Source organism: Rhinoraja longicauda, chromosome 3 (genome assembly GCF_053455715.1).
Source record: "Rhinoraja longicauda isolate Sanriku21f chromosome 3, sRhiLon1.1, whole genome shotgun sequence".
In the NCBI taxonomy this organism is placed as follows: Eukaryota; Metazoa; Chordata; class Chondrichthyes; order Rajiformes; family Arhynchobatidae; genus Rhinoraja; species Rhinoraja longicauda.
The window spans coordinates 3436216-3458765 of record NC_135955.1 but is presented as its reverse complement, the minus strand read 5'-3'; the positions used below and the strand labels follow the sequence as shown (position 1 = coordinate 3458765).

General features: G+C 48.2%; 2 protein-coding genes across 5 annotated transcripts in view; one reads left to right on the top strand and one right to left on the bottom strand.

Annotated features, from left to right (window-relative positions):
* lifra (LIF receptor subunit alpha a) overlaps positions 1-9118 on the top strand; it is a 156106-nt gene extending 146988 nt beyond the window's left edge. For 2 of the 3 annotated variants that reach the window (XM_078431154.1, XM_078431162.1), the window contains one exon: positions 541-9118. In XM_078431154.1, the coding sequence (XP_078287280.1) occupies positions 541-1164 (624 nt within the window). In that variant the 3' untranslated portion in view covers positions 1165-9118. The remainder of the gene's footprint in view (positions 1-540) is intronic. The other variant, XM_078431171.1, reaches the window with a different exon arrangement.
* Positions 9119-11129: 2011 nt separating this feature from the next.
* The window catches only part of rictora (RPTOR independent companion of MTOR, complex 2 a), a 143184-nt gene continuing 131763 nt past the window's right edge, over positions 11130-22550 (bottom strand). For both annotated transcript variants that reach the window (XM_078431134.1, XM_078431143.1), the window contains exons 34-38: positions 22034-22258; positions 20786-20950; positions 19398-19521; positions 17256-17394; positions 11130-14462 (exon numbers count right to left, since the gene is read on the bottom strand). In XM_078431134.1, coding sequence (XP_078287260.1) covers positions 14391-14462; positions 17256-17394; positions 19398-19521; positions 20786-20950; positions 22034-22258 — 725 coding nt within the window. In that variant the 3' untranslated portion in view covers positions 11130-14390. The remainder of the gene's footprint in view (positions 14463-17255; positions 17395-19397; positions 19522-20785; positions 20951-22033; positions 22259-22550) is intronic.

Sequence of the window (22550 nt, the reverse complement as noted above, 5' to 3'; positions counted from 1 at the left end):
CCCCAGCAGTATGAACATTGACTTCTCTCACTTCAGGGAGTCCCTGCTTTCCCTCTCCATCCCCTCCCAGTTCTCCCACCAGTCTTCCTGTCACCGACTACATTCTACCTTTGTCCCGCCCCCTCCCCTGACATCTCGACCCGAAACGCCACCCATTCCTTCTCTCCCGAGATGCTGCCTGACCTGCTGAGTTACTCCAGCATTTGGTGTCTACCTAATGGTTGGCATGAAAACAATGGGCTGAACGGCCTGCTCCTGTGCTGTATCTTTCTCTGACAGTGAAACTGCTTGTCTTGTGCTGGGTGGGTCCCAGGCCTCATGCAGTCCTGGTGGGCATGAGTGAGTTCAGCTGTGGGCAGTATTGTGTTGATACAGCAGTGCCTTTGTGGACGGAGTGAGTGTTTACATTTGGAACCGTTGTTCCCTACAGTTTGGGTGAGTACGCGGGAACAGCCGCTGGTATGACTGCTGCCTTCTGGCTCACAGTTGCATCCACAGCCTGCAATCCTCTGATTTCTCTCTCTCTCTCTCTCTCTCTAGGTGGTCAACTTGTGCAAAACTCTGGAGCCAAAAGATTGCACGCCCAACGAAGTGCAAGTGGTGGAGGACAAGCAGAGGAGAGCTGAGGGGAATAAATACATCAAGTCCAATCAACAGGGCGAGGACAACTCTGACAACGAGCTCCAGGAACAAGGTGTCATCTCGTACAGGCCGAGCAGCACTTCTGCTGAGACGGCAGGGGAGGCAGTAGCTCCGCTGGTGACATGCGTCTACCCCAGTGAGGTGACGTACACGAGTATCCGAGGCCCCGGGTCCGCCCACCAGGTGGAGGACGGGTCGGAGGTGATTGTGAAGTCAGGATACCAGCCCCAGATCCATGTGGCCACCAACCCAGTGCTGGACATGGAGCAGCTGGATCTTGCGCCTCACGCCAACGGCTACCAGCCCCAGATGCACAAGACGTGGAGCCTCGGCTCCGGGGACCTGCCCACGCTGCAGGCAGAGTCTGTCGGCAGCCCCACCTCCGTCAACTCCCAGGCTTTCCTGCTCCCAGAGATGCTGGAACTGAAAGCTGGCAGCGGCAGCGGCAGCAAAACCTGGTCGCTTCCCTTCTTCAATGCCAGATCGTCCTCAAACTCGTACAGCGACGCCAACCACAGCTGAAGTGTGGATGGGGAGAGGGAAGGGCGTGGGAGTGGAGCAACCCGGCTCCAAACCCTCATTCATCTTTGCTCATTGTGGGAATCCACTCCTGCCCTCAACATTGGCACCTCAGCAGTGCACAGAAAGCCTGCTGGAGTACTCAATTTCACTGATTTCATGGCTGCATTCGCCTCCTTCCACGGTTCCCAAGGGCTTTAAGCGGATAGAGGAATGATTTGCAAGAAGCCCTCAGACCGAGTCTGCAACCACCTGTACCAGGCCTCAGGAGAAGGATTCCTGTTTGCACTGCGGCTTGAGTGGCTCGAACTCCTTCTCCATTGTTCCTGTTCAATATTGCTTGCTGTTGTCAGGATGTGATCATCTTTCTCCAAGACTTCACATGGACTAAATCTAGGCAGAATGGTCAGAGCTCTGGAAAGTGCAGTGACTGAGGGAGTGATGTTTGCCTTCTGTAGAAGGTTTGAGATTGTCCGTGGGAGTTGGGGTGTGACAAGATGGGTTTGTGGCAGCTCCGATCCTTGTGTGCATTGTTGGCCTGCTGTAGTAACTGAATTGACTGTGTGTGTGAACCAGCAGGAAATGGCAAATGGAACTGGACGTTGTGTCTCAGTACTCCAGTCTCCACTTCCACAGGAAGAGGCACACCCAGAGGCAGCTGGACCCCACATGCTCCTGCACGAGAACTCAGTCTTTCGTAGTTTAAATATTCAGGTTTGCAACTGCTTGTATTTCTGAGGATCTGACAGAATTATCCTGCTGATTGAGCCAATGCGCCAAACATTAACCCTGCTCTGGTTCCACTTATCAAAAGCTACGTGATCGATATGCCGCTAAGACTTAGTGCGAGCCGATGCAGATCATCTATGGCCATTTTACATATTCTCTGCTTCTGGCATATAACTGCAAAGCAACCAAGTGTGCCCGTTCTGCACCGTATTCACTGTACAATCAGCTCTTCTGAAGTGTGATTATACTTGGACTTCATCTCCTGCCTTTGCCAGGGGGAATTTGACCACTTTCAATCCGTTTGGTTACCTCTTTGATTTACCGCAAAATCAATGCTGGGGATACCCCATGTAAAAGCTCCGCACAGTACTCTGGTGAATAGCGAGTGTGAAATGCCGTGCCAGACGGAGGTTTAGGATTGGGTATGCGTTAGTTGCAGAGATGACTACACCTGGGGTCAGTACTATTTATCCAGTCAGTTCAGATCATAGCCATAAGTATTAGATGTCAGCTTGATTGCTCAACTACCTTGTAAGTCAATGCATTTATAATAGCTAGATTTCAATTAAAAAGTAATCACGGAGGGAGGGGAAGAAAGTGTCATTCTATAGTCCCAAGATATTTAAGGAGCAACTCTGCTTCCAGAGTCTGGCTCATCACGAGCATGGAGCACCACAGCTCTACTTAGACTCACTGCCCCATCAGGGCTTGGATAGTCTACCTGTGGCAACCAGCTGTGAGGCAAAGGACATGTTTACCAACTGAGGTACCAGAATCACATTAGCTGATATTTAGTAATGAGGATAACGTTGAACCTAATCAGATGAAGCCTTTGCGTTCCGAGAAATTTGCAAATTGGATCCAAAATTGGCTCGTGGCGGAAAACATAGGGCAGTGGATGTTCTAGAACTGACGGAGTGGTATGTGATTTAGACGGAAGTGCAGGTGACCTGATAATGAAAAGTGCAGTAAATCATAAAGCTACCTTGATAGTGAGGAGGCAAGTTTCAGTCAGACTAGTCACAGACACAGAGTGCTGGAGTAACCCAGTGGGTCAGAACCCTCCTTTAACCATGTCAGCTGGGCAAAGTGGCAAATGGAGTTCAGTCTGGGAAGTGTGGCAATGGACAACAAATAAGACAAGTAAATCCACACCAAATTGCAGAATAATGGAAAGTGTAGAGAAATAGGTGGATTTGAATGCACATTAACACGAGAAGCATAGAGAGAGGGTGGAGTGTCAAGCTTTTTTTAAAATCATGGTAAGGGTATCGGAACTAGGGAAGGTCAGTTCAGTTCTGTTTCATGTTTAGTTTATTGTCACATTTATAGGTTCAACGAAAAGTTTTTTGTTGTGTGCTAACTAACCAGTCAGCGGAAAGACAATATCATATCATATCATATCATATCTATACAGCCGGAAACAGGCCTATTCGGCCCTCCAAGTCCGTGCCGCCCAGCGATCCCCGTACATTAACACTATCCTACACCCACTAGGGCCAATTTTTACATTTACCCAGCCAATTAACCTACATACCTGTACGTCTTTGGAGTGATTACAAACGAGCCATTCACAATGTAGCCATTCACATGATAAAGGGAATAATGTTTAGAGCAAGAAAGGTTAAAAGTGAAAGGAAGAAGTTTAAGGATATCTGAAAGATTTATGTGTAAGAAGGAGCAGCAGTTGCTGGTTTAAACCGTAGATACAAAAATTCCAAGATGGCACCTCCCTGTGCGGCAGCCTTGCAGCAGCTCCTGCTCACTGGTCAGCGATTTTCTCTTTCTTAGTAGTTAGTTAAGTTATTTCTATCACTATTTTTGTGCATTAGTTTTGTGTAACTTTAGCGCGGTATGGAGAGTAAAGCCGACGTTTTTGTATTATTTACCGTGTGCGGAGATCCCGCGTGCAGCCAGGGCCCTGTTGTCCACACGAGGGAGCCGCTGTTAGCGCTCCGTAACCCAGCGGCGCTGCCTCAGGAGAGACCCGACATCCCCCGTGAGCTGAGGAGGAGGAGGAGGAGGAGGAGGAGGAGAGGGTGCCGGGCTGGAATCCAGCGTGGAGCCGGGAGGAGACGCTACAGACCAGTGCTCCCGTCCATCGTTGTGGGAAATGTAAGATCTCTCCCCAACAAGATGGACGAGTTGGCGGCATTGACCTGGCACCAGGGGGAATATCGGGAGTGCAGCATCGTGCTGCTTACAGAGACCCGGCTGAACACGTTAACTCCGGACACCAACGCCTCACTGGGCGGTTTTCACCTGAGGCAGGTAGACTAAACAGTGGAGAGTGGTAAGAGAAAAGGAGGAGGGCTGGCTGTGTTTGTAAATGATAGATGGTGTAACCCTGGGCACATCACTGTTAAAGAGCAGCTCTGCTGCAGGGACATCGAGCTGTTAGCTGTTAGCATGAGGCCTTACTATCTACCGAGGGACTTCTCACATGTTGTTGTGATAGCAACATATATTCCCCCCTCTGCTAATGGTGTCACGGCCTGTGATGTCCTGCACTCAGCTGTGAGCAGGTTACAAACACAGCACCCACACGCCCTCTTTCTAATCTCCGGGGACTTCAACCAGGCACCCTCATCATCCACTCTGCCCACGTTCACCCAGTACATCACCTACCGCACCAGAGACAACAATATACTGGACTTATGTTATGCCAACACCAAGGAGGCATATAAATCAGCACCCCTCACCCCGGGGAGATCTGACCACAACATGATCCATCTCCAGCCCGTGTACAAACCTCTCGTGCACAGCCAACCAGCGGTGACCCGTACAGTTAGACGATGGTCCGAGGAGACAGAGGAGGCTCTGAGAGACTGTTTGGAAACAACTGTGTGGGAGGAACTCTGTGATCCCCATGGGGAGGACATTGCCGGTCTAACCCAGTGCATCACGGACAATATTAACACTGTACCCACCAGGACTGTACGGTGTTTCTCCAACAACAAACCCTGGGTCAACCCTGACATAAAGGATCTCCTTAAGGAGAAAAAGAGGGCCTTTAAGTCGGGAAATAAGGAGGAGCTGAAGGCTGTGCAAAAGGAGCTGAGGAGGAAGATCAGAGAGGGGAAGAACAGCTACAGGAAGCAGATGGAGGACCAGCTACAGAGGAACAACATCAGTGGAAACTGGAGAGGCCTCAAAACCATCTCTGGGTACAAGGAACCGGACTCCCGGGCGACCAAAAGTGGGTGAACGATCTGAACCTTTTCTTCAACAGGATCGATCAGTCACCCTCCCCTCCCCCGGTCCAGTCACCCCTGCTGCAGCCCCCCTTGTCTGCACGTCCAGTACACTGCCCCACCTCCCCTCCCACAGCACTTGGGTCACATTCACCACCCACTGCTTCTGCTTCTCTGCCCCAACCCCACCACCCCCCACACCCCCTCCTCCTCTCACACCCTTGAGCACCCAGCCCCTGTGCTCCAATCTGTCTTTCTCCACAGACCAGGTGTGAAATGAGCTCAGGAAGATCAATGCGAGGAAGGCGGCTGGTCCGGACGGCATCAGCTCGAGGCTCCTCAAGTCCTGTGCAGACCAGCTGTGCGGAATAGTGGAGCATGTCTTCAATCAGCCTGAAACTGGGGAGAGTTCCACAGCTGTGGAAAACATCCTGCGTGGTACCGGTACCAAAGACGCCTCACCCGAAGGAACTCAACAGCTACAGGCCGGTGGCACTGACATCACACCTGATGAAGACACTGGAGTGTCTGGTCCTCGCCCATCTCTGCCCCCTGGTAAGAACATCAATGGATCCGCTGCAGTTCGCCTACCAGACTCGCATCGGGGTGGAGGACGCCATCATCTACCTGTGGAACATCATCTACCTGTGGAACATAGCTCTTTCACACCTGGAGAAGCCGGATAGCACTGTGAGAATCATGTTCTTTGATTTCTCCAGTGCATTCAACACCATCCAGCCGGGGCTTCTGGGGGGCAAGCTGGAGCGCACAGGAGTGGATCACCACCTCACATCCTGGATTCTGGACTACCTCACCAACCGGCCACAGTATGTGAGGACAAAGGACCTGGTCTCGGACAGGGTGGTCTGCAGCACTGGGGTTCCGCAGGGAACAGTGCTAGCGCCATTCCTGTTCACCCTGTATACTGTGGACTTCAGGCACAGTTCTGCAGACTCCTATCTACAGAAGTTCTCTGACGACTCTGCCATCGTCGGCCTCATCACGGGCGACGAGGACAGGGCGTACAGAGAACTGATCAAGGAATTTGTGGACTGGTGCCAGCGGAACTGCCTCCGGATCAACGCGGGGGAAACCAGGGAGATGATGGTAGATTTCCGCAGGCGCAGCCAGGTCCCCCCCGACACCGGTGAACATCCAGGGAATGGACATCGAGAGGGTAGATTCTTATAAGTAGCTGGGTGTCTACCTCAACAATAAACTGGACTGGACTGAAAACACCATGCGCTATACAGAAAGGGCCAGGGCAGGCTTTATCTGCTAAGGAGACTCAGGTCCTTTGGAGTGCAGGGGGCACTCCTAAGGACCTTCTACAACATGGTGGTTGCATCGGCCATCTTCTATGGAGTGGTCTGCTGGAGCAGCAGCATCTCAGCGACGGAAGGGAAGAGACTCGACAAGCTGGTCAGGAAGGCCAGCTCTGTCCTGGGTTGCCCCCTCGACTCAGTGCAGATGGTGGGAGAGAGGAGGATGATGTCAAAGCTAACATCGCTGCTAGACAACGACTCTCACCCCTTGCAGGACACTGTCACTGCACTGAGTAGCTCCTCCAGTGACAGACTCCTTCACCCCAAGTGCGTGAAGGAGAGATATAGGAGGTCCTTCCTTCCCGCTGCTGTGAGACTGCACAACCAGCACTACTCCCAGCAGACGAGTCAACAATAACAGCTAACAACACACAGAAAACTGGACAATTTATGTATCTTTTATTTATAATGAATGATCTCTGGCTATCTTGCTATCCACTTTGCTGCTGTAACACTGTAAATTTCCCCTGTGTGGGAGGAATAAAGGAATATATTATTATTATTAAAAGCTGGAGTAACTCAGCGGGACAGGCAGCATCACTGGAGAGAAGGAATGGGTGACGTTTTGAGTCGATACCCTTCTTCAAAGATTTATGCTATAGTGGTTGATATCTGGAATGTGGGGTCTGAGTTGGTGGTGGAATCAGATACAATCACTAACTCTAAGTAGTGTTTAAACACTTAAATTAGCAAAGTTTAGAAGGATATAGTCCAGCAGCAAGCAAATGGGATTATTGATGCTGGGCTAAAAGGGCCTGTGTGACTGAATCCTCCAAGCTATGGCAAGATGAATGATTAAGGCGGCAAGCACATAGCTCCTTGAGCTTTAGTATTTGAGAGCATAAGGATTACACAGGGCTAGTCACGTCATAACTGGAGTAGTCACCACACTACAGGAGGGATACTAAAGATGATGAGGAGGAGATATGAAGATACAAGTTCAGGTCACTGCACATTACGGATTGTGGAAAGGTGTACCACAACAGCCCTAGGATGAGGGATTTCAGCACCTTGGACTGAGGTGATTGGAAAGACTGGGCTTGTATTCACTGGAGTTTAGAAGGATGAGGGGGGGATCTTATAGAGACGCATAAAATTATAAAAGGACTGGATAAGCTAGATGCAGGAAAAATGTTCCCAATGTTGGGGGAGTCCAGAACCAGGGGCCACAGTCTAAGAATAAAGGGGAGGCCATTTAAAACTGAGGTGAGAAGAAACTTTTTCACCCAGAGTCGTGAATTTGTGGAATTCTCCGCCACAGAGGGCAGTGGAGGCCAATTCATCGAATTAATTTAAAAGAGATTTAGATAGCGCTCTAGGGGCTAGTGGAATCAAGGGATATGGGGAGAAGGCAGGCACGGGTTACTGATTGTGGATGATCAGCCATTATCACAATGAATGGCGGTGCTGGCTCGAAAGGCCAAATAGCCTCCTCCTGCACCTATTTTCTATGTTTTATAGAGTAGAGGAAGCTGTTCTCATGAGTGGACAATTCAAGGACCATGGAACAGGCCCACATTTGTTGTACCCAGGTTCAGTTTAAAGAGCTCATCGTGGACAAATGCCACGGTAATTCCCAATTCCACAAAATATAGAGATTAATGGGTGGGGTTCCACACACAGATAATACACTCATGCATAGCTGTGCATACTCTCACATTGGTACATACATGGTAACCAGTCCTCAAAAACTAGATGAACAGGTTAATCTCCATTTGTAACTTTAACTTTAAATAAAGTAAAACCTCTACACCAGGATCCTTACTGTTGCTGCAGCAATCATTAAATCGAGTTTAGACACTAAATGCTAGAGTAACTCAGCAGGTCAGGCAGCATCTCTGGAGAAAAGGAATAGGTGACATTTTGGGTCAAAACTGAGTTTTCTATTTGCCATTAATTGATAGGAACCTATAATTAATCATATCACGAGTAAGTCTGAATATAAATTATCTTTTAACTTGGTCCTCTGGAAGTTAACCCCAAATAGTTTCAGAAAATGTCTAAGCTTTTCCCTGTACTGCATAGAAAACTGCCGAAAAATGTTTAAAAATATTAATAACTCAGGAATTCAATCACAGGGCTTTGTTTTAAGAGATTACCTGTCGTTACAATAATATGTTTTTTGTTACTAGATGGAAAGATGCAGGAGGATCTGGAAGGGCTGACATTGCATTTAAAACCTGTAGTGTATGTTGTACAGACCCTTGAACCCACTCATCATTGACTAAAATAGGATTGAAGATCTTGTTGACCATTTTAAAATGTCAGATTAAATTGGCAGGCAATTGCTCGTCTGTTGTTGCCATTCCATTTTTAAATGTTCCAAGCTGTGAACGTGGGATGAAGATGTATAACTCCTGCTGCCAACACCACTCCTGCTGCCATCACCCTATCTAGTTATGCCTAAGGGACGGAGATGGAGAAATTGTATGAAGGCACCTTATCACCAATGTCTTGGACAAACCTTTGCTTAAATCAAGAATGGTGTATTTTCGCCTCTCCTGAATATGCATCTGTGGATCCAGATCCATGTACTTCCTTTCATACCTCATCAAGTGGTCAATGTCATGGCCCCACAACTATTGACAGGGGTGAACCAGTGAGCATTTATGTACCCTGAATTTATAACACTACAACTGAGACTTAAATTCAAATAATACAACATTTTGTTCCCGGAATTGTTTTTAAATAAAAGGTTCAATTATTGCATTATTGACTCAGTGTATCTGTTCAATATCCTCACATCTCTGGTCTAGGTAACAGACAGCATTAAGTTAAGATGGTTACAAGAGCCTCTAAGTACATTTATTTGCAAAGAGGACTCGTTTAATTCAGTAAATCGTACTCTGTAATTTGTAACTACTTTCCACGGGCAGTTAGAGAATGAGAGAAGCTCTCCCTCAGAATAATAATCTGTGCATTATCGACATTAATCAAAGATGCATAAGGTTCAGCAGGAATTGCTCTAGGCTGAACTAAACAGATCAGAACATCAAGCCCAGCTGCTTAGTCAAGAGTGCAGCATAGCACCATTATTAGTTTTAGAGATACAGCACAGAAATAGGCCCATCTAGCCCACGCTGACCAGCAATCAGCCCGTACACTAGTTCTCTTACCACCTACACGAACAATTTACAGAAGCTAATTAGCCTCCAAACCTGCACGTCTTTGGGAGGAAGACTGAGCACCCGGAGAAATCCTCTTGGTCACAAACTCCATACATTCAGCCCTGAGGTCCGAATGGAACCTGGGTCTCTGGTGCTGCACTGCAGTAAATCTGCCGCTGTGCCACCTCTCAAAGGCAACACCAAAAGGAATATGCATCACTAAAATTGCAAAAAAAAATATTTAAGGAGAGAAACACTCAAAGTTTTGGCTTCACATACAGACAAGAGGTTATCTTATAGAGGTATATAAAATCAAATCATCAGGGAAATACAGAAGATGAATGTGCATAGTCTTTTATCCCAGGTAGGGATATCGAGAACCAGCTGCTTAGTCTAGAGTGCAGCACAGTACCATTAGTTTTAGAGATACAGCGCAGAAACAGGCCCTTCGGCCCATCTGTGGGGGAGGGGGAGAAGAAGATTTAGTGGGGGTGTTGGAGACATGGAACAAGCTGCCAAAGGAGGTAGTTAAGGCAAGCACTATCATAATGTTAAAAAAAATATTTGGACAGGAACATGGATAAGACAGATTGAGAGGGATATGGGGCCAAATGCAGGCAGGTGCAACTCGTGTAGGTGGGACATGTTGGTAGGCGTGGGCAAGTTGGGCACTCCCAAGTAATGTAATGATAGAATGGTCAAACATATACCTGCATTTTACAGTCAAAGATAGAAACAAATCAGACCGCATCTCTGGGGAAAAGGAATAGGTGACGTTTCGGGACGAGACCCTTCTTCAGAGATGCTGTCTGACCCGCTGAGTTGCTCCAGCTTTTTGCGTCTATCTTCGGTTTCAACTAGCATCTGTAGTTCCTTCCAATGCATATTACAATTGCTGATCAACATGGTGGAGCATCGAATCTTGTCAAACTGCAGAACTCACACCAAGCCAAATTCTTGCTGTTGAGGGAGTGCAGCGTAGGTTCACCAGGTTAATTACCGGGATGGCGGGACTGACATAAGATGAAAGAATGGATCGGCTTAGATTCACTGGAATTTAGAAGGATGAGAGGGGATCTTATATATATATATATAAACATAAAATTCCTAAGGGATTTGACAGGCTAGATGATGGAAAAATGTTCCCCATTTTGGGGGAGCCCAGAACCAGTGGTCACAGTTTAAGAATAAAGGGTAGGCCATTTAGGACTGAGATGAGGAAAAACCTTTTGTGAATCTGTGGAAATCTCTGCCACAGAAGGCAGTGGAGGCCAATTCACTAGATGTTTTCAAGAGAGAGTTAAATTTAGCTCCGAGGGCTAACGGAATCAAGGCATATGTGGAAAACTGATTCTGGATGATCAGCCATGATTATATTGCATGGTGGCACTGGCTCGAAGGGCTGAATGGCCTACTCCCGCACCTATGTTCTATGTTTCTAATTAAAGCAGAATACACAACAAACCATTCTGCAACAGAAGTGGGCACACAGACTGGGAATTCTCACATTCGCAGCCCATGAACAAAGACTCAGCAAAGGATGACTAACCTTTTCTGCCGATGGAGGAACTCCCACGCAGTTCCTGGGCTTCACACGAGGGGGTATGGGGTGTTTTACACGGGAACAAGATCGGACACTAGCTGCCAGAAACTTTGATACATTTGTTTTTATTGTTAATTAACAATGCACCCCTTTGATAAGTTTATGATCAGAGGGTAAATGCCCAGAAACAGACTGTACACACTATACAAAGAAACCACAATGTGGCAACAAAAACATTACTCTCCAAAGCCACTCTGCTTTATTTAAATTATACACAGCTTTATGAAATATTCTCTTATGGAAAATATATAAATAATTTCTTATTTTAATCAGACTATGTTACAGGTATACATACAAATCAGGTATATGTTCAGTGATCTTTGAACACCAGAACATTCCAATAATGTAGCAGCTTATCACATAGAAATAAAACCAAACACATTCACAATGATGGCTGCAATGCCCACCTACAATGTGCTCTCTCGCTTACTTGGCCATTGCCTTCAGTTAAATTATTCCTCCCCCTTCAACATACTTCCAAGCAGCAAACACGTTTGCTGGATGAAGGAATGTCAGACTTGCTTTCCAAGCAATGAGTCCATTGATTCGTTTCAATCTCATTGCCAAGTGTCAGGAGAACGTGCGAGCTGGAAAGAGTGACGCACCACAAGAAACACAGAGCAGGGGATCCATAGACTGAGCAGGAGGAACAAATGTACACAGAGACCACAAGACAGGGGAGGGGAGGTGGGTTCCTGCAGAAAATGGCAATGATAAAGTCGTAAAGTTAATAGTGAATTGCTGACCTGTCTTGAAAGACTGACGGTGATGGTCACCGCCATTTCAACTGGTCAACTTGATTAGTGTTCTTTACAGTGCACCGCCCATCACAGAGCAGACTGCTGTGGGGACAAGCAGGTGGAAGAGTACCTGTGAGCTGTGGAGCGATGGAGGAGCCTCTGCCACCGTGTGTTTGTTACAGCGATTCCATCAGCAGCTTCCTTCTACGTCCTGGATCCTGGGCGGGATGGATCAGGTCAATGAAGTAGCACCTTATTCTCGACCCATCCCTTGGGAGTGACATCTCAGCTGCTCTCTGCAATCCGTCCACTCAAGATCAAGGAACACAACCCAGAGATTTCCAACATCTCACCCTTCCAGCTCCCAACTACCAACCCCAGAAATAGATAGTCACAAAGTCTGGAGTACCTCAGCTGGTCAGGCAGCATCTCTGGGGAAACGAGGATAGGTGACGTTTCGGGTCAGGGCCCTTCTTCAGACAGCCTGTGAATCCTGTGAGGAACGATTGCGACCTGAAACGTCCCTCATCCTTTTTCTCCAGAGATGCTGCCTGACCCGCTGAGTTACTCCTGCACTTTGTGTCTATCTTTGGTGTAAACCAGCATCTGCAGTTCTTTGTTTCTACTGACACCAGAGGTCTGACCCACTTTCAATTCTCCCTCGCACCCACTCCAGGTCGGTGCCAAGAACAGTAATCATCATTCAGGTAGAAAAGGTGCTAAGTTGGCTGCCCGTGATCAGGGCATGCGTTTTTTGAAGCCCTGCAGAAGAACGTGTACAGCTGCCCCAAACACTCCTCTGTTCCGAATTCACAGCTGAATAGAAAAACACAAAGTGCTGGAGGAACTCAGTGGGGTGGGCATCATCTATGGAGGAAAATGTGAAGGACCACAACCTGAAAACATTGCCTTGTCCATTTCCCTCCACAGATGCTGCCTGACCCGCTGAATTCCTCCAGCACTTTGTATTTTGCTCAAGATTCCAGCATCTGCTGTTCATATTTTTTTGTTAAAAAAATTGCCGACCAGTGCTGTGACAGGAAATTCCAAAATCGTAATTCAAGATTAAATTCAGCACCGGCACATATCATTGAGCTGAGTGATGGATGAGCTGCGAGTCCCCTTGCAACTCAGCATCCTACGGACCCTGATCACGTTTCTGTCTGGTGTTCAGAGCCCATGTGCACCCCCTGCCTTCGACACACACAGTTCAACTATAAGGTCAAGACTGCACGATAACAACCTCCTCAAAGTTGTGCAGTGGGGCTCAGCACTGAACAGCATCTACCTACCATGGATCGCTAACACACATCTCAAAGCCAGGACCCAACGATAAATGGCAGTCAGACTTGCCTCCTCATCTGGAAGCTGGGGTATTTTGGGAACTGAAATATTTTGTAGCGGCTGTATGTCATTTTCTTTCACATGAGCCTCCCAGTTTTCACATCACCACTGGCAGGGCGTTATGTCCCCCTACGACTGAGGAACTGCCTGGCTGTAGGTGCCACCCATGTTGGCTGAAATGCCCAGTGCACAGAGCTGCCTGACCAGGGCTGGGGGAGTGGGCAGGCAGTGATGGAGAGCAGCTGGTGGTGGAGATACCAGGGATCAGTGTCCTGCGTATCCCAGGTCCTGGAGTTCCAAAGCAGCCTAGGAACTGCTATGTACCCAGGGCGTGGGTAGCTACGTGACTGGGGGGGGGGTGGGGAAGGGGTTCCCTATGTATACGTACGATGGTTGTGGGAGAGGAGGAGGGGGTGTTAATAGTCTGGGGAGCAGCAGCTCCCACCCACTCCTCATAGCAGTGGTGGACAGGCCACGTGTGGAGTACAGGGACCTGTCTGCAGAAGGGTCTCTACCCGAAACATCACCCATTCCTTAACTACAGAGACGCTGCCTGACCCGCGGAGATACTCCAGGTTTTTGTGTCAATCTACAGGGATGTTTGATAGTTCTAGGGTGGAAAGTGCCCTCCTAGAGAGCCCTTGACAATAGAACAGTAGGTCATCTGGTTAGAGGCAGGGTGAGGGGCGAGTTATGCCCCAACTACTTGGGCCCACAGCTACAGTCCGCCATTAACGCTCCCCAGCAGCGCCAGTCTCCACCAGAATATTTCAAACATTAGTGCAGGACATCCCCCTTTCAACAAGCTGTAGTAGCTTCTCCTGTGGTGTCCATCAGACCTGGCGCAGACTAGAAACAAAGCAGGGCAGTGCAGGTGGAGTGGAAGGGTTTGCGATGAGTGGGTGTCTGTGCAATGGCATTGAGCAGATCCATCCAGTAAGCCAGACCAGTGAGAACCATGCAGTGCCTGATACCGAGGGCTGCATCCCAATCGTCTTCATACCTCCAGTAGTGTTAAGAATACCTTCACGTTCAGGATAGAGGAAAGGGCAATAAATAAGGAGCCAGACTCTGGGCCAGAATCGAGTGCGGATTCGACGCACGTGGCAGGTGTGTTGGTGTCAGCAGATGGGGGCTGAAGTTGGCCGTGGGTCTGGCAATGTGGAAATGTTTCTGCTTGGGCTTGGTCAGGATTCGAGCATCAGTTCAACGTCCATGGGCTTCGGTAATAGAAGGGTAGTGTCCGCTTCCTCGTATAGCTGTCAGAGAGGAGAGACAGGGTCAGAGAAGAGACAGCGAGATCTGCTAAACAGCCTAAGTGAGAGACAGATCGAGATTTAGTCTAGACATACAGCGCGGAAACAGGCCCTTCAGCCCACGCCTGCCAGTGAACCCTGCACATTAACACAAGCCTACACACACGAAGGACAATTTACACTTATACCAAGTATACAAACCCAAGCCAATTAACATACAGACCTGCACGTCTTTGGAGTGTGGGAGGAAACCGAAGATCTCGGAGAAAACCCACGCGGTCACGGGGAGAATGTATAAACTCCATACTAACAGCGCCCACAGTTGGGATTGAACCCAGGTCTTCGGCGCTGCAAGCGTTGTAAGGCAGCAACTCTACCCTGTGCCACCGTGCCTCGGAGTGATAGAGATCACGCCAGAGAGCGAGTAGGTTAATTGGCTTTTGTATTTGTAAATTATACCTAATGTGCAGGATAGAACTATTGTCCTGTCATTAGTAATAGGAGCAGAATTAGGCCATTCGGCCCAGCAAGTCTACTCCGCCATTCAATCATAGCTGATCTATCTCTCCCTCCTAACCCCATTCTCCTGCCTTCTCCCCATAACCCGACACCCGTAACAGTCAAGAATCTATCTATCTTTGCTTTAAAATTTTCCATTCACTGCCTTCACAGCCTTCTATGTCAAAGAATTCCACAGATTCACCACCCTCTGACTAAAGAAATTCCTTCTCATCTTCCTTATGGAACGTTCTTTAATTTGGAGGTTGTGCCCTCTAGTCCTAGACTCTCCCACTAGTGGAAACATCCTCTCCACATCCACACTAACCAAGTCTTGCACTATTCTGTATGTTTCAATGAGGTCCCACCTGATTCTTCTAAACTCCAGCAAGTACAGGCCCATTGCCCACAATCGCCCATCATAGGCTAACCTACTCATTCGTGGTAAACCTCCTCTGGACCCTCGCTGGTGTCAGCACATCCTTCCTCAGAAATGGTGCCCAAAATTACTCACAATACTCCAAATGTGGCCTAACCGGCGTCTTATTAAGCCTCAGCATTACATTCCTAAAATAAACCCTTCGGCCCACCAAGTCCCCACTGACAATCGATCACCTGTTCACATTAGTTCCATGTTATCCCACACACTCAGTCAGTCCCTATTAATTGGGGACAATTTAATTACGGACGTCAATTGACCTACAAACCCGCAAGTCTTTGGGCTGTAGGAGGAAACTGGAGCACCCAGAGAAGACCTAAACGGTTAATAGGATAACACCCAAGTTCCGTACAGGCAGCATTCAGTCAGAATCAAACCCGAGCCTCTGGTGGGGTAAAGCAGCAACTTTACCGCTGCGCCACTGTGCCGTCATTTTGTCCATGTCAAAAGTCTGCCCTCTGGTCCTTGCACTGTCCTCTAGAGAGCTTCCCTCTATTTATTCCATCTAAATCAGCATATAATTTATCAAGTACCTTCTCAATCTTTTTTTTTAAATTTTGAGGGAAACAGTCCAACTTCTCCAATTTAACCCTGAAACCGAATTCCCCCATTCCTGAAACCTACAAATCTTTTCAGCACCTTCTCTAGTGTCTCATAAGCAAAGTTGGGCACAATATCGCAGTGACCGTACAGTTTGACACTTCCCTGCTTTCATACTCCATGCCACAACCAAATCTGGCTCACTACCAAATCAAACAGGATCTCTGCGTTCTGGGACACACTGTTTCATGACGAGAGCCAGGATGTTTAGCTAAAAATCTCTGAAATAGGCAGGCAAATAGGCATAATAAAATTACAAAAAAGGCACGAAAAAGGCATTTATTGACAAAAAAAGGCATGTACTTCCAGCACCAAAACATGGTTAAAAATGTGTTTAGCTGTCTGTACATGCTGGGAAATGAATTATTTCTTCTCATGATTCACTGCTTTCTCACATGCTTTGCAAACCTGCACAGTTGTCTGTAGAGAATATATCACTCCCGTACACTCTCACCAAATCGTTGTTTTTTACATGGCGTTGACTTGACTTTAGGCATTTTGACGCTTGCAGGGGTAGATCCTACAGGAGCGGGGATAGACCTCTACAGGCAGGCCAAGTACAAGCTGAGAAGGGGAATCAGAGCTGCCAAGGAAAGGTACTCTGAGAAGCTGAGGAGCAAGTTCTCAGCTAATGACTCCTCTTCAGTTTGGAAGGGCTTGCAAGAAATCACAAGCTACAAGTGGGAACCCCCCCCCCGCTCCTTGGACAATCGTCAGCTGTCCAACGACCTGAAAGAGTTCTACTGCAGGTTCGAGAAACAAAAACATAACCCTGGTAGCCCCTCCCCAACCAACACTTCATACCTACTCCCAGCCTGACTCCAGTTTGAAAAGACTGAACCCTTCCCTACCCACCCAACCCTCTCCAATCACCACTTAACACCCACTTACAGCCTGACTACAAAAGACTGGGGCCTCGTACATTACCCACGAATGAACGACCGACGGTGGCGCCCCCGTTGGTGGAAAATTTCTTGTAACTTACATTAACACGGCAAAAAAAGGCTGATTTAGGCACTCGATCGTGAAAAAGGCATTATCTTGCTGAAATCATCAAAAACGGCATTTATGGCAAAATCCTGGCTCTATTCATGACACTGTCGTGAACACTCAGAACCTCACTACCTTTCTGACATCAGTGTGTCCACTTATCTCAATCTGCACAAGAGATTGTAGACCCCCCCCTCCCCCTCCACTGCAGAAGAGTGCGATTCTTCTGAGAACCGCGCAGCTCCAACGAGCGTTTGTCAACAACTTACTGGCTGGAATTGAACGTCTTGGAAGAGTTCTTGGATAAACCTGCGGGAGGGGAGTCTGAAGGTGCAATTTGCCAGCAAGTGAGAGACCTCAGAGTAGAGACAGATGTCGTCAAAAGCATGAGGAAACTTCTCCTTTATCCTGGGGAACAAAAATAGAAGGATCTGAGCGTTCGGGCGAAAACAACACAGGTAACGCACTTTTAAAAAGCAGTCACTGGGAGGACAGAAGACAACCCTCCCTCATTTGGGTGTTGTACAGCACGTTACTTGTGTTTTCTCTGGCACAATTTACCACTGCAAACATGGAAACCAGTTCTCAAATTGCATGGGATCCAAGGAGAGATAGCTGAGTGGATAGAAAATTGGCTTCATGGAAGGAAGCAGAGGGTGATGGTGGTGGCTTGTAACTGGTGGTGTGCCTCAGGGTTTGGTGCTGGGCCCATTGCTGTTTGCCATCTACGGCAATGATTTGGATGAGAACGTACATGGCATGGTTAGCAAGTTTGCCGATGACATTAAAGTGGGTGGTAGTGAAGATTGGTGTCAAAAATTGCAGCAGGATCTTGAACGGTTGGGCAGGTGGGCTGAGGAATGGTTGATGGAATTTAGTAGAGAAATGTGAGGTGCTGCATTTTGGAAAGTCTAACAAGGGCAGGATCGACAGTGAATGGTCGGGCTCTGGGAAGTTTTGTACAGCAGAGGGATCTAGGAGTTAAGTACATAGTTCCCTGAAAGTGGCATGGCAGGTAGATAGAGTAGTCAAGATGACTTTTGGCACATTGGTCTTCATCAGTTAGAGTCTTAAGTGTAGGGAGGTCATGTTACAGCTGTATAAGATATTGGTGAGGCCAATTTGGTGAGGCCACATTTAAAGTATTTAAAGTATTGTGTTCAGTTTTCGTCACCATGTTATCAGAAAGGTGTTGTCAAACTGGAAAGGGTGCAGAGAAGATTTAAGATGATGTTGCCAGGTCTAGAGGGCTTGAGCTATAGGGAAAGGTTGGGCAGGCTAGGACTTTATCTCTTGGAGCGCAGGAGGATGAGGGATGATCTTATAGAGTTGACAATAAACTAAACTAAACAAAGTGCCCTTTCGAAGGATTAAACTGATGAATAGTTTTATTCAAGAGGGACTTGTGATACCTTGAGGAATGAGTGCAGGAGCTGTGGTCACGGGCTAATCTAAGTGTGTTGGCGTATCCTAGAGAGCTAGATAGAGCTCTTAAAGATAGCGGAGTCAGGGGGTATGGGGAGAAGGCAGGAACGGGGTACTGATTGAGAATGATCAGCCATGATCACATTGAATGGTGGTGCGTACAGGCTCGAAGGGTCGAATGGCCTACTCCTGCACCTATTGTCTATTTGTGCTCAGGAAGGAGTTCCTTTACAAGAATCTAGGTAAATTGGACACAAAACACCTACTCCAGCCCCGAGGAACAACTGTCCTTGCAGGATGTAGTCCCATATACGCTCCTGAACACCATTTTCTGTGTATAGACAGGGTGAATACACTGTCTTTTTCCCAGGGTTGGGGATTCAAGAACCAGAGGACATAGGTTTAAGGAGAGAGGGGAAAAATTTAGTAGGAACCCGAGGGGCAACTTTTTCCACTCAGAGGGTTGTGGGTGTGTGGAACAAAAGCTGGGCGGCACGGTGGCGCAGCGGTAGAGTTGCTGCCTTACAGCGAATACAGCGCCGGAGACCCGGGTTCCATCCTGACTAGGGGCGCCGTCTGTACGGAGTTTGTACGTTCTCCCCGTGACCTGCGTGGGTTTTCTCCGAGATCTTCGCTTTCCTCCCACACTCCAAAGACGTGCAGGTATGTAGGTTAATTGGCTTGGCAAATGTAAAAATTGTCCCTAGTGGGTATAGGATAGTGTTAATGTGTGAGGATCGCTGGTTGATGCGGACCCGGTGGGCCGAAAGGGCCTGTTTCCGCACTGTATCTCTAAACTGAAAGGTAGGTATTATAACAACATTGAAATTTGGACAGGTGCATGGATAGGAAAGGGGTGTGACCCAAAGGTAGGCATGTGGGACTGGTGTGGACGAGTTGTGCAGCAGGGCCTGCTGTACAACTCTGACGTCTCAATGACGGATGCCCGTGATGCTCGGCCAGAAGTACAAGGAATGAGTTCTTACATCAGGAGCCCGGTTTCGTGGCCCTTTGTTCCGACGGAGCTGCTCAGATTGATGACCAGCCGCAGCACCTCCTTGCGTAGCAGCACCCGGCAGGCAGGCTTGTTGTCCGTCACCGCTTTCCCTGCTGGTGGAGGTGGCACGGTTCAAAACAGGCGCAGGCTCCAAGCAATCACACCACCTTCGCACACCCCTGCATCTACCCCCGGGCCTCAGCAAGGCAGCACTGGGTCAAACCAAGCCCACCCTCAGTCTGAAGGGTCCCGATACGACACATCGCCTGGCCAGTCCCCATTCCCTCCACTGATGCCGCTTGCCCCGCGGGGTTCCTCCAGCACTTTGCGGTTTGCTCAAGATTCCAGCATCTGCAGTTACTTGTGCCAAGCTCATACTCACTGCTGAATTAAACCACGCAGTCTCCTCCCTGCCCCACCCCAACTCACTAACGCATACACCCTTCCCACCCTAACTCAGTCAGACACAAACTCCCTCCCCACCCAACAAATCCCCAGATAAACAAGAGACACCAAGCCCATTCTCACCACCCCTCCCTTAAACCGACAACTACAGAGTTGTGTGTATCTAAGAGCGTTTCCTGAAATTGGTATGTGGTAGTCCAACCTGAGAAGGGAACATAGTGGACCTTGTGTTGGGAAATGAGCCTGGCCAAGTGACCGGTACATTTGGAGCAAGTGATCACAACTCCATAAGTTTAATGTAGAAACAAGGAACTGCAGATGTTGGCCTACCAAGGACAGAGACAAAGTGCTGGAGTAACTCAGCGCGTCAGGCAGCATCACTGGAGAACATGGATAGGTGACGTTTCAGTTCGGGGGCCCTTCTTCACACTAATTCCCCGGTGAACATGGACGTTTCGGGTCGAGGCGCTTCTTCAGTCAGAAGAAGGGGACCCGACCAAAGATGTCACCTACCCACGTTCTCCAGAGATGCTGCCTGACCAGAAGAGTTACTCCAGCACTTTATAGGTTTTAAGATTGGTTTGAATAGGGAGAAGGCTGGAACATGCTGCCAGGGATGGTGGAGGTGTCAGACACGATAGTGGCATTGAAAAGACTTTTGGAATGGCACATGCAGGGAATGAAGGGATATGGATTACACGCGAGCAAATAAAAATTGGTCTTGGCACTACATTCGGCACGGACATTTTGGGCCGAAGGGCCTGTTTCTGTGCTGCACTGCTCTATGTACCAGTTCCCACCTTCCCCAAGCAGATAGTTTGCTACATCAAACCTCCCTCCATCCAAGCTAGCGACGATTGCAAGTGCAGGGAACACATTGTACTGGGTACACTTGTGCCTCACGTTATCCCTCTTAAACAATCATCAAGTCTGAATCACTAGCTCCAAGGTTGTAGCAGGTCCCACACTCACTTATTAGTATATCGACACTCTTGGTACTGCTTGCAGACCCTGGCGACACAGCATCGCTGCACCCGGAGTTGCCAGAGATCTTCGAGGATTGAGGCGTGACTTCCAGGTGGGTGTGGATCGGGATGGTGGGCAGACAGCAGTCAGTGTACAGAACGTCCGGCAAATCTGGAAACATTAACACCTTTACATTAACACCAGCAAACGTCGCTAGGGATATCTGCAGCTTAAGAAAAGCAGAGTAAGTTTATGTCAAAGCAGCCACAGCCAGACATAAAAACAGCTTTTTTTCCACGAGTGGTAGTTCTACTCAATAACCAAAGTCTGTAGTCTCTTTATTGCTCTGGTTTATTTACACACACATGTTTAGACCGTAATGTTGTATCTTTATTGTTTTGATGTGTTTATGCTTTATTCTTAATTGTTAACTGTATGTTTGTGTTGTCATTTGTGAGCGGAGCACCAAGGCACATTCCTTGTATATGCACATACTTGGCCAATAAACCTATTCATTCATTCATTCATTCAAAGCACTGGCAGCAAAGTACTGTTAACTTGGAAGTTGAAAATACAGTTGTAATGGGGAGGGATAATAAACTCTGGAAGGGAATCACACAGGTAAGCTGCAGGAGTGCAGGAGCTGTAAGAAACTGCAGAGAGATGTAGACGTAGCCCAGTCCATCACACAGACCAGACTCCCCACCATTAACACCAGCTACACTTCTCGCTGCCTCAGGAAAGCAGCCAACATCATCAAGGACTTGTCCCACCCCGGTCATTCCTCCTTCTCCCTTCTGGCAGAAGGTACAGATGCTTGAAAGCGCACACCACCAGACTCAGAAACAGCTTCTTCCCCTCTGCTATCAGGCTTAAAATGGTCCTTCCATATGCTAGGGTGCTGTCTGATTCACCTCTACCCCATTGCGGGCATTTGACTCTGGAACTGATGCGCTACAATGCTGAGAACTATATTCTGCACTCTGTATCTTCCCCTATGCTCTTATCTATTGCTCTCGAGTTTCACTTGGTTATATTGATGTATAGTACTATCTGATGTGCTTGGATGACATGCAGAACAAAGCTTTTATGGGTGACTGGGGTTATGGGGAGGTTGGAGAATGGGGTTAAGAGGGAAAGATAGATCAGCAATGATTGAATGGCGGTGTAGACGATGGGCTGCATGGCCTAATTCTGCTCCTATAACCGCTGCATCTGGGTACAGGTGACCTAAACCTGTGGTTTTTGACCGACCTGCACGGTTTAGAGTGGAGGCGCACTTGCTGTTGGGCTGGCAGCCCAGTATCGTCAGGCACACACAGTAGAGGCAGTTATCGTCCGTGTGCTCCTGCAAGCCCGTCTCCTCTGTGGCGTCACCTGAAGGAGCATCTTCTGAGGCTTTCAGCATTGCCTCTGTGAAGCTGATCTGAGACCGCAGCTCTTGGAAGGGGCTTCGAGAACAAGGCGACGATACTGGGTCTAAAATAAAAGAAACCACAACTTAGGCCAGTGGTGTCCAAACTTTTTTCAAAGAGGGCCAGATTTGAAAATACCCAAGGGCCTTACCTAATACCCAATACCCCCCCCCCCCCCCCCCGGACCTTTAACTAATGCGCTCCCCCCTCCTGGACCTTTAACTAATACGCGCCCCCCCCGGACCTTTAACGAACGCGCTCCCCCCCCCCCCCCCCGGACCTTTAACGAACGCGCTCCCCCGCCCCCCCCGGATCTTTAACTAATACGCTCCCCCCCCCCCCGGACCTTTAACTAA